The sequence below is a fragment of the Podarcis liolepis genome (assembly GCF_965112155.1).
Source record: "Podarcis liolepis genome assembly, chromosome: 1".
Lineage (NCBI taxonomy): Eukaryota > Metazoa > Chordata > Lepidosauria > Squamata > Lacertidae > Podarcis > Podarcis liolepis.
Window position 1 is genome coordinate 106666247 of NC_139554.1, and position 12424 is coordinate 106678670.

A 12424-nucleotide genomic window follows, 5' to 3' on the forward strand; every position below is an offset into this window, starting at 1 on the left:
CAAACAAAGAAACACCCAACAGCAAAAGAACTTTGTGGAAGGCAGCAAAGTAAAAAATGAATGAACCACAACTGCTTCATAATGAACAACGTAGCGCTCAGAAGATTGTTGAAGGAGGCATTTCCAACTGCCATCTTATTTTTAAAAGCAGGTTATTGGTGCAACAACCATTGTACAAACTCTGCCTACTACGATGTCCTTTTTCGGCATAATTAAATCAGCATGTCAGACTGAGGCAGATTCATCCTATTTATTAGAATCCAATTTTCCTACAGTCTGAGACAGGATGGAGAAGGAAGTGGGCGGGAAACAAATCCATAAGAATTTTGCATCTAGTTACCCCTTAACACGTTTTAAACATTATTTCTTAAGATTAAATAATGGCAATGGGAGTAATTACACATGTTTTCTACCTTACATATTATCATTATCATCATCATCATCATTATCATTATTATTATCATTATTATTATTATTATTATTATTATTATTATTATTATTATACTAAAAGGGTGTCTCATCCCAAATGTATTTTGTTGTGTTTTTTTACCTGGTGGGATATTTCCCACAAGTACGGGCCATCAAGACCCGCGACCGCACTATTTTGGGGGGTGGCTTTTTATTTTAATTTAAGGATATAAGTGGAGTCGCTTCGCGTTAAGGGTTTCCCACTCCTACTTGGCTGTTTCAGTAAAAACGGAAACGGTCGGTCTCAAAGTTTCGATTTCCAAATCATGTTGTCGCAGGCTCTAGAAAGCCAAAAGGAAAAAAAGAAAGAGGGGTGGAGAGCCAAAGAGGGGGAAAAAACCCCTCACTTGTTGCTCGGAGCCTGATAGGGAGTTCCCCCTGGGCTGCAGTGGTTGTACCACCTAGGAAAGTTGCCCAATCTGGCACCTCCTGCTCAACCCAATTACGACGAGGCAAAAGATGTCCTTTCTTAAATCTCCAGGGGTGGGGTGGGAAGGAGAGAGAAGGCTAAAGAGGATCGCACGTGACATAAACTTAAAAGAGACACAGACTACTTGTCTATAGCCCCCCCCCTCCTCCCGGGCAGTGGGGGGTGGGGTGGCCCGAAGACGCTTCCTCCGCAGACTGCTCAAGAGCAAGCCCCGACGCCTCCAAGTCCCCACCCCTCTTCCCTTCCCCGAGACCTCCTCCGCCTCTCCCCCTGCCATACCCACCCACAAATATTATAACGCGATTCCCCACCCCCACCCCCGTTTACCTGCTTTCTATAAGGAGTCCTGCCGCCGCCCGCAGAGTTACTGCTGCTGCTGCTGTTGGGGAAAATCATCGCCCAGCCAAACAGCGAGCCTCCCCTCCGCCCGGGAAGCAACTTTGGAGGCAACTTGGCGGGCGCGCGATTCAGGGAGGCGGCCGCGGGGAAGTGCCTCTCCCTCGCCGGCTGCTGGGACTGGGCTCCTCTTCTCCCGCCGCTGGCTGGCTCGACGCCTCTGCCGCCGCCTCCACCCTCTTCTCCCTTGGCTGAGTCTCTCATGCAACGCTGCTGCTGCTGCTGCGCGTCCTCCTTCTCCTCTCCCGGGATCCCTGGCGGCTGCAAAGCCAGGCTGAACGCAGACAATCAGCCCAGCCTGCCAGCCATAGAAGTCACTTCATTGATCGATCTACTACGATCCGCGGCGGCGACTTCTGCACCTACTATCGGCCTCAACCACCGCCCAGAGAGGGAGAGAGAAACACACACACACACACAGGCTGAGAGCGCGCAACCGAAGAGGAGGGAGGAGGTGGGGGGGAAGGAACAGCCCAGTGCAGGCACCGCGCCGCCTCCACGCCTCCAAGCTGCAGCGGCGACAGTGAAGGCTTGGGCACTCGGCGCCGCTTGCCTTTGTCCCCCGAGGGGCGGGCTGCTCCCCCGAGCGCGCGGGGTTCTGCGCCGGCAGGAGGCGTCGGCCGCTCCCTTCCCCCCTGCCCGTCCCGCCGAATGGTTGGTTCTGCCTCCTGCATACCGCGCATTCCTCGGGGCAGCCAGTCAGTCGGCGCGCTCGGCCGCCCCTCGCCTCTTTGCGCGCACCAGCGGCAGCGGCGCTGCTCTCCGGTGGCGGGCGGGGGAGAAGGGATCGAGCGAGTGTGTGGGAAGGGGAACCCAGAGACCCCCCTGCCGACACCTTCGTCTACCTTGGAGAACAAAGAACCCCAAATTTGGCCGAAGGACTCGCGCTCTTCCACGCTGTAAATCTCATGGGGAAAGCGCGAAATGTCTGCGGGTCTGTTTGAGAGGGAACCGAGAGAAACTGCCAAGGGAGTGCACCCTCCCAAGCCTCTGGCGTTGCGTTTGCGCCGACGAGCCCCGTAGTGGGCGCGGAAAACCGCGCACCATTTTAGTTTCTGTGTTCAAGGAGAGGCCCAGTTGTCTCTCATACGGTGGCCGACTCCAGCTTCTTGCAGATGGCTTGGAAAGGGCCCAGCCTTCACGAAGGCGCAGCCAGGAGGCTTCACGTCTTCCCAAACACTTTAGGTCACAGGGAGAAAGCTACTTTTACCAACAGGCTCAGAAGCCAGAGAATTAATTCGCGGTGGCGCGAATACCGCGCTCCACTCACTGCAGAGTTTGGCACGAACTTTTCGACTCGTGCCACATCAAGGGACGAAACTAAAACGCGCCTCTCTCCACCCCACCTCCCTACCCCGCTGTCCCCGGGGAGACTGCAAGCTACCCTAGTGGCAGAGGAAAGAATGTGCGTGCGTAAAAACTTGACAGAGGACTCCAAAGCTTGTGCCAAAGCCTTGTGATCTCCAGTAATATGATCTCTGTACACAGGCGCGTACAGAGATTGTGAAACTGCTATTAAAGCGCCAAACCCCGCTCTTCAAGTAAATGCGTTCTTATTAACTAAGAGATCAACTTTTTAAAATGACCTAATTTTCGTATACGGAGCGGCCCGCCCAATAGCAGTCAGGCGGCCAACAACAGTCAGCCCAATAAAACGACGAATATCTGTAAAGTAGACGCACTGGTTTTTATGTCCCCTTAAGTTGCTTTGCTGTGGATTTGATTTGTTGAATGAACAACGAAAATGAGAGATATTCTGGAATCTTAATTTGGGAGTAGGAAGCTTAAAAATCTACTTGTATCTTCCCTCTAAAAGTAACTCCCAACAAAAAACAACAACAGTAGTATGGGGTTGTACGTTCGTAATGGCTACAAAATTGGATGATTAGACTACAGACAACCACAAACGTGAATAAGATTCTGCAGAGTAAGCGGACCACAGGTTGCAACCTTGTTTCTTTTCTTTTCTCTGGGGCCCTGATTGACTATGGCTGCAAAGTCTAGACTTAAATGTTACACAGGAACATTACTTTGTTTCAACATGGTAACCCTGCGGCCAAAAAGTCTTTCTAGCATGGGAATGTAGGAGGAAACAAGCCAGTTTTTAAAAGCATGTTGGCTTTACAAGAATAAAAACTGCATTTTTACCACCTGGCCCTATACGTGTTTACTTGGATGTAAGACACTGTGTTAAATGGTACTCACTCCACATTTTAAGTGTGCACAAGCGTACCATGCTGGTACTTGGATGAGCTGCCCAATTTATGCCCATCTTGGGTAGGGGGGAACCTAGGTTTTCCTCATTCACCACTACCCCATATATTACACAACTGAGCAATTATGGAAACTCCAGGTTTTGACAACTTGGGAACTGTCCACTCATTTGCCAGTTACCGTGAACAATGAAGAGTCGCAAGCACTGGCTCCCGTTTAACTTGCTATCTGTGCAACTGAAAACATGCCACAACTAAACAGCAAATAAATGAAGAACTCCTAAATATGGAATTTACACTTCTGTTCTAAAATTAAACTTGACCTTTGAATGATAATGTAGCACATCATCTGCTTGCTTCTAAACAATGACTATATGCCCTTATGGGAAAAGTCTCCACACCTTAATTTTATTATAGTATCACATACAGATGACCTGAGCCAATAGATGCATTTCCATTGAGACAGAAAAGGGAACAGAGTTTTGCTGCACAGCCCCACGCAGTGTTGCATCATGACATGGTTTCTTCTACTATACAGTGGACGCTCAGGTTGCGAACATGATCCGTGCAGGATGCACGTTCGCAACCTGCAGTGTTCACAACCTGCAGTGGCGCATCTGCGCACAAACGGGTTGCGATTCGGTGCGCATGTGCAAAGTGCGATTTAGTGCTTCTTCGCATGTGCGGCTGCCAAAACCCGGAAGTAACCCGTTCTGGTACTTCCGGGTTTTGGCGGGTGTGTAACCCAAAAAAACGCAACCTGAAGCGGCTGTAACCTGAGGTATGACTGTACTGGCAAGTCAAGCAATGCTGACACATTAGCACGGCACTTAGCCTTAGTTTTATACACCTTTTTTCTCATCACTGAAATAAGGGAAAGAGAAAGATGGGATGAGGCCACAGTGAGGAAGTCCTCATAAAGAGTGAACCTGCATAATATCTAAAAGTAATTTGGAACATTAGGGTAACCTTTACTAATCTAATATTTAGTAGGATAATGTTACAAGAAGATTTAAACTGAAAGTGGTGTTTGGTTCCTAATCCCACATGCTGCCAGCACTCTTACCTCATTTTGTAAATTGTATAGCTCTAGGCTTGAAGTGTGTGATTTTTTTTTATTATTTAAAAAAAAAGCTTTCTAAGATTATTAATTGTGGCTTATTTACAGTATGGTACAATTTGTGACCTGACACTAGTTCAATGATTCTTGGTTACTGTGAATTGTGATACATTGTTTTTCATGAATTGTTTGTATTCTGTGTTGAATCACTTACAGTGGTACCTCGGGTTAAGTACTTAATTCATTCCGGAGGTCTGTTCTTAACCTGAAACTGTTCTTAACCTGAAGCACCACTTTAGCTAATGGGGCCTCCTGCTGCTGCCGCACCGCCAAAGCACGATTTCTGCTCTCATCCTGATGCAAAGTTCTTAACCAGAGGTACTATTTCTGGGTTAGCGGAGTCTGTAACCTGAAGCATATGTAAGACGAGGTACCACTGTATAATTGTTATTTAGCACTGAATTATTTTGTTGTATGTTACCTTAGTATGATGTGAATCAGAGGCAGTATATACATATTAGAAATGAATACAAAAAAGTAAAGAAACACATTTTGCTGCTTTTTGCTATTCCTATGAGTACAGCTTAGAATTTGGAAAAATGCAGCTACAGCTCATGGTTTGTTGCAAGCAAGACAAATAATTTTATCTCCACACCATTAAAAATGATGCCTGCAGATCAAGTTCTGTTAAAAGTCTAGGACACTTCTTCAGACTATTTGGCAACTAATCTTTCACTGAAAGCCAACACTCCACTAGCCAACCATTGGCCTAGACATGCTGCAGAGCCTTATACCTACTGAACAAGTTGGTTCAACAACTTGGAACAATTTATTTTATTTCTTTCATTCATTCATTTGGTTTATACACTGCCCTTCTTCCATAGAGGAAAGAGGAATATGGGTTCCAAGATATATCAATATGTGATACTGAAGAAGGCAATCTTTTAGGTCCTTGGGTTCTAAGTCTTTTAGGGCTTTGTATGCTAGTATTGGGCCCAGTAACTCACCGGCAGCTTTCATGGTCGGTGGTACATGGCCTTATCAGACTGCCCCTCTTACCAACCTAGCAGTCACATTCTGCATGAGCTGCAGCCTCCAGACCACCTTCAAGGGGAGTCCCACACAGAGTGCACTGCAGTAGTCCAAGTGGGAGATCATGAGAACATGGGCAGCTAAGGCCAAGCAGTCTTGATCCAGGAACAGCTGTAGCTGCCAAACCAGACTAAGCTGGGCATAAACATTCCTAGCTACAGAAGCCATTATAACTCTAGTGAGAAAACTGGAACCCAGGAATAGTCCCATATTATGTAATAAATAGAACAACTGTTCCATTGCTTGACATGCTACCAATTCTGCAGGCATATCTGTGGTGCAAATTAAGCTACACATCTGCACTGCAGACTCAGCTATAACGGTTTATTTAAAATTGCAGCTCTTTGAATTGCTATTGACCTCGAAAGTGCCACTCCCAGGCTTCTTTGGGGTTCACATGCTAGTGAAAATATATGCTCACATTATTTCCAAACTGATTGAAATTTGTAGTGCAGCAGGTGTGTGTCGCTTATGCTTCATACTCAGACATTCTGTTCCATGTTCTACATACATCTTCATTCGTATTTGTAATACAAAGGTTTTGCCTTTTTTTTAAGCTGCAAATTTTTTTTCTATGCTTCCTCATCAGCAAGAATTGTTCTTATTTTAATTCACAAAGAAATTCTTCCTTGATATCAACAATATTGCACTTGTTTGGCAGATGTTAGTAATCAGGTAAAGAGTTGACAACTGTGACCAGCTTCCTCTGTTCTTATTTACACCTGTCAAATGCCTTTCTCTTTCTTCCCCGCCGGCCTGACAATATTTCTGTGTTCAAGGTCTCTCAAGTAGACCAATCACCCCGGAATAGTTCCATAATATGGGTGTGATGTGTGGCAGTTTTAAAGGTGAGTAGTAGTGTTGTTTCCATTTGTAATGAAAAGTCTCACATTCCATCCCACTCACAAACTGTGCTACGTCCTCTTTGATAGTGTAACTAGTCCGGAACTACCCCCTACTAGCAGTGCCAGATTTATGTATTGGCTAAGTAGGCTGAAGCCTAGGGCCTCTAAATCTAGGGGGCCTCGCCAGCCCTCCCGCTCCCAAGCAGGCAGTCTCCCCTCTCCCAAAATTGCAAACCCAAGACTTCATGCGAGGGCAGGGCAACTCAGGCCTCTAAATCTAGGGGGGCTCACCAGCCTGCCCGCTCCCCAGTGCCGCAGTCTCCCCCTCCCAAAATCGTAAACCCAAGACTTCATGCAAGGGCAGGGCAACTCAGGCCCAGCAACTATGGGCTAGACTCAGGGCTAGCCAGTGGGGCCCATTTTGAAGCAGTGGGGTGCAACTTGATTTTTTTTTTTGTAGGGCCCCAGTTGACAGCCAAAGTCTGCAAAATCTTATAGATATAAATAAAATCCATGTAGATTGCCTTGGTGCAGGAGTGGCCCATGGGGCCCAATTGCTCTAATTGCCTTAAGGTCAGCCCTGATGAGACTGTGCAGGGATTGGACTGACACGCCCGGCACCTTCCAGGTCCCTGGTGTCACCATTCAGAGTACAGACTCAATGATTTGTTATGGAAATAAAGGGGGGCACTTATTGGAGATTAGTTTTCTCACCTCTTCCCCCCCAAACCCTGAGACAATGAGCCCAACCAACCTTTTATTCATAGTCACATAAGCACTACACTACAGCATGGCCATAAACATGTACGTTCAACCGCTGAAATATACAACCAATATGTAGCAATGGAGATTTATGTTACTTATGTTATGAACACTGTGTTTTATGAATGGACTCTGTATTTTGTGAATTACCTAAGAGCCACCAATAGGGAGCTCTAGAATCTGACAGCTAACCAATTGGGTACTACCAAACAGTGGCCCCTATTGCTGAAAGCTGAAAGCAGGTAACCAGCAGGGAATGCTTCAGCTCAGCCTTTGTACTGTTGACTGAACACCCCCTGCTGTGCAGATAATCAAGAAAGTTTGTAAATTGTATCCCTTCTGGAATCCTGGCCAACTCTATTACGCTGGTGTAAACCCTGGTGCACCAGAAGCACAGAATAGCAGCAAATAAAATCTGCTCATATGTCAGCAACTGATAAGACTTGTCAACCAGTTCTTCCAAAGCCTTCCTAAATTATAAAGCTCCAAAATACAGGCCAAAGGAGAGCAGGTCTGGGAAGAGTGAGGAATACAATGGGCACCACCAATGAAAAGGCTCTGCTCTGTGTAACTCCTGCCTTGTCATTTGATAGAGTGCCCAGTTGCCCTCCTTCTTTACATGGAATGCCTCTATTGGAGTCTCCAGGTCCAGTACAAAGACCATAAGAAGGGAGAGCAGGGACATTGAAGTTCCCAACAGCTGTTAATCAAGCAAGAAAGCACACAAGTCACCTTTGTCACAGTCAGGATGCCTATGTCCTGGCCAGGCCAGCACCCAGTCATGTTTTTATACAACCTTGTTTGTCCGCAGTAAACAAAATTATATTATCAACATATACAAGCAGAAAAGTTGTTTTCCTTCATTTGCAAGGAATCATATAAAACAAAGTGGCACTAATAAAGAAAAGTTCCAGGGTGGCAACAGAAAGCAAACTAAAAATGCTTTTGCAGTTCATCAAAACTATCCAGCAATATCAAATTATAGGAAAACTGGCTCTATTAACAGTAATCCTTCTAGTTGGTTAATTGGTTTGGCAATTTCCATGCACGTGATGTGTGATGCTACTTATTTCCTCCAAGAGTTAATAATAATTAATCACAGGCAGCTACAGGAGAGCTATGAGATTCAGGTGAGGGTCAGATGCCTTGTCAATCCCAGCAGGTATATAAGAGGATGACCCGCCTGCGGCTTGCCTACCATTCTCCTAAAGAGGAGGAGCCTAGTATGGAAGACTTGTGTATAGTACACAGATCTGAAAGGGCCACAAAAGGTATGCTGAAGAGTTTGCTAAAACAGTCATAGGAGATACAGCTGTTGTTAGTAACTCAGAGAAGGTTTGGGAACCTTCAAGCTTCCCAGAGGTCCAGAGTTTAGCCTCAGAGGATGCTGAGCCATGGTTAAATGCCATGAAAGCTGAACTTGATTCCTTCTGTTAAAGGGCCAGCCTGTAAACAATACGACTAATCACCTTTAAAGACAGCTGACAACAAGATTTCACAAATGTGTGCTCAAATGAATTCTACCAAAGTTGCTTCTCTAAACATAAGAATACATGGCTTAGAGATCAGCCTGTCATATACAGCTACTGCGGCAAAGCAATCCCATTATGTGGATTTTGCCTGTATTTATTATTCATTTGGCAACACTATGGTCCATGATGACATTTTGCTCTATTGTAAAGTGAAAGGGTAGTTGAGCTGTTCTTACTACAGAAAGTTTATCATCATCATCAAACCTTTTATTGGCATCACATAGAGGCAAAAAAGTCTAACGTTACATCTCTAGGTCTCCAGGAAGATCAGACATCTGCAATGTGTTTCCGCGACAAAAAACCAAATAAAGATATTTAGCCACTAACTTGGTGAGCTCCTGATCATTCCCCAGTAATACAAAATGTATGACCTCCAACTCTGGTTTCCATTTGGGGATGCAGAGTTGATCTATAAACTGCTGGCGGAGATCAGCATATAGTTTACATTTAAGAACCATATGAGTAAGAGTTTCCAGCAGGTGGTCTTCACATGGGCAAATTCTTTCTCCTTCCACCATTCCCGAGAACCTACCCCAAAGGAGGTTTGATGGGTCTGAATTAAACCTGGCCAGCAAAAATGCCCTTCTTTCTTGGGGGATAAGCAGAAATTCAAGATAATTATAATTAGTTTCATATGCCCAAGAAAGTTGAAAGTAAAGAGGGCAGAAAGTTTATAAACCTTAATGTCCTAACCTGATCTGATCTCAGCAAATGCCTGTTTCCAGTGTCACATTTGCTGAAATAGGGGAACTAAGATTGTCCTTAGTGGAGCACTTGTGAAGACAATCAATTGGCAACCACTAGCTTTCAGTTTTGGATCCCATATTGGGTAGGGAGAGCACTGCAGGGAAAGGTTTACAGTAAGTGTTTTACTCTCAGTTCTCTGTAAACGTTTTACACACTCAGAATTACAAGAGAAACATGGGATTGGGATCCCAGTGCTTACCTTGTATAATGCCTAATGTAGACTAAGCTTTCAGACAGCTCCCCCCCCCAAAAAAAAAAATTGTGAAGAAAGGGATGCGTGATATGAACATTGATGCTTGATAATAGCTGGCAAGAAGTATGAGTAAAAACTAATTTTGAGATTCTTTGTGTAAAGACCATCACTGAAGGGATAAAACTTGAAATGAAAAAAAAACAAACAAACCTAACGTATTGATACAGATCTGTTACTCCCTGTGATTGTAATTTGTATCACCATTATGCAAATTTAAAAATTGCATGATTGTGCACAAAAACTACAAGTTGTGTTAAAAACAGTGGTTCTATCATATTAATTAATGGTACTTTTTATAGTAGCAATAATGTTTCCAGATGGCTCCTAAAACCAATAAAACGTTCACTATCTGAAAGCAAAGATACTCCAGAGGGCAGCTGCATAATGCTATTGGAACAAAAACATAGGGGCATTTTTCTGCAACTGTATTTGGCTCTCCAACTTTGGATTTTAGCATTGTTCCAGTCCATGAAATGTTTTTCAACTACTGTATTCAGTGTTCAGTTTTATTAGAATGAGTTTATTTAGTTTTTGTGTTTTATTTATACATGTAAACAATCCTTGCTCTGAACAAGACAGTGCAACAATGTTTAAAATAAAGAAACAAGTAACAAAAGGCAGCAAAGGAAATACTTCAATAGGCTTGCACCCATTCAGTTTTGTTATAATTTGGCGCATCATCATGGATACACATCTATCATTAACATTGCATTAATTATAGACTAATCATAATAATCTTCTATTAATATCCAGAGAGGTGACAAAAATTTACCTGAAAGACTCTCAGGGTAGGTATTTAACAAAATAAATATGTATTGAGTGTTTTATTTCAATAGAGGTGTAAGTACTTTTAACAAACAATTATTCTTGCTGAGTATTCTCTTTTCAAGGTTTTTAAATGTACTCTCATACTGCTCTGAGATACAGTGGCACCTCTGGTTATGAACTTAATTCGTTCCGGAGATCCGTTCTTAACCTGAGGTACCACTTTAGCTAATGGGGCCTCCCGCTGCCACTGTGCCGCCGGCGTGTGATTTCTGTTCTCATCCTGAGGTAAAGTTCTTAACCCGAGGTACTACTTCTGTGTTAGCGGAGTATGTAACCTGAAATGTTTGTAATCTGAGGTGTTTGTAACCCAGGGTACCACTGTACTCTGGTTGCATCCAGATGTAACATCAAATCATGGTTTGGCATTATGTCTAAACTTTGCCAACTTACAAGCCATGTATTGCAAGGTGCTGTTTAGGCCCGGTCCTTCTATTAGGCAGAATGAGTCAAGCTGCCTTAGGCAACAGATTTTGGGTATCATGAAACAGCAACAAAATGCTATTTAATTTTATTTCTTATTGCATTTTTATTACTAGGGAAGAGTAGAAGTGCATGGGTTTGTTTTTTCTGGTCCCAAAATAATTTGGTGAGCCTTGAGTTTTCTACAGCTTGCTTTGGTAGAAGGGTTGGGAGCCATTTGCTGCTCTGTGTCACGGAAGGCAGGGAGGGAAGGGGGAAAGTATAGTGTCATCCCTGGGGCTATTGTACTGAGATATGAAACCATGGTTTCAAGCTAGTTTGCACACCATTGGTTCTAAGTCCAATGGTTAGAAAGATCTAACCCTTTAAACCACATCTGTGAGGCTGCCAACTATAGTTGCTGCCCTGACATCAGACAGGTGAAGAAGACCCATGATTACAGTGTGCCAAGATAGGCTGTGAATCTGCAGGATGCAAAGCTCTCCCATTCCTCTGGCATGCCTACAGAAAGGGTGACAAATTACATTTGCCTTGGTATAGTCTTCTCCCTTCCATGGAGTCTATGAAGACACATTAAGGGCGGTGAGGGAATCAGTTCACGCAAATCCTTTCTGCCCTGCTGGGAGAAGCCTTGAAGGGCTTGGCTATGGTGGACTCTCTACCTTCGGTTCTCCCTTTATCACTCCCTTTCGGTTGCTAACTGTGGTTGCTGTTATGCCTGAATTCACAAGCTAGTTAGTGTAACTGCTCCACCACAATAGGCTGCTGCACCATAGTTATAGAAAACTGAGTTCTGAGCAGTTGGAAGACTTATACAGTCAAGCAGCTTTAAACCATGGTTTGCCTGCTGTGAGTTGTATCCGATGAAGTTGTCCCATTTGGGCAAGGAGTTCAATTTGTGCAGCAGATCTTCCACTCTTCCTCTCATTTCCCACCCAAAATCTGTGCCCCTCCAGCCCCCCGGAACAGATTTGCAGGATGTGTGGGGGAAGAGAATGGAGGTTCCACTGCACAAGTTGAAGTGCTTGTACGAATAGGACCACTTCATTGGATACAATCTTGTATGCCTAGAACAGGCATAGGCAAACTCAGCCCGCTGGATGTTTTGGGACTACAATTCCCATCATCCCTAGCTAAGAGGACCAGGGATCAGGGATGATGGGAGTTGTAGTCCCAAAACATCTGGAGGGCAGAGTTCGCCTATGCCTGGCCTTGAAACTCAAACCGTAGAGTGGTTTGGGTTGCCAAACCATAGGTTTGGCATTTCCCCCCTGCACTGAGCCACTGTTGCTTTTAAGGTAACAAAATTGGAACATCTATTCCTATTATTATCCAGGTAAAGCTTGGGTTAAGATAAGTTGAATGAGTAAGGGTTGAA

General features: G+C 44.5%; 1 protein-coding gene across 4 annotated transcripts in view; it reads right to left on the minus strand.

Moving 5' to 3' along the window:
* The window catches only part of RBMS1 (RNA binding motif single stranded interacting protein 1), a 113903-nt gene that overhangs the window by 70107 nt on the left and 31372 nt on the right, over positions 1–12424 (minus strand). Inside the window, exon 1 of one of the 4 annotated variants that reach the window (XM_083494899.1) lies at positions 1226–2666. The exons of 2 other annotated variants lie outside the window; for them this stretch is intronic. In XM_083494899.1, the coding sequence (XP_083351025.1) occupies positions 1226–1498 (273 nt within the window). In that variant the 5' untranslated portion in view covers positions 1499–2666. Of the gene's footprint in view, positions 1–1225; positions 2667–12424 lie in introns of those variants that run through there. One more of the 4 variants, XM_083494900.1, reaches the window with a different exon arrangement.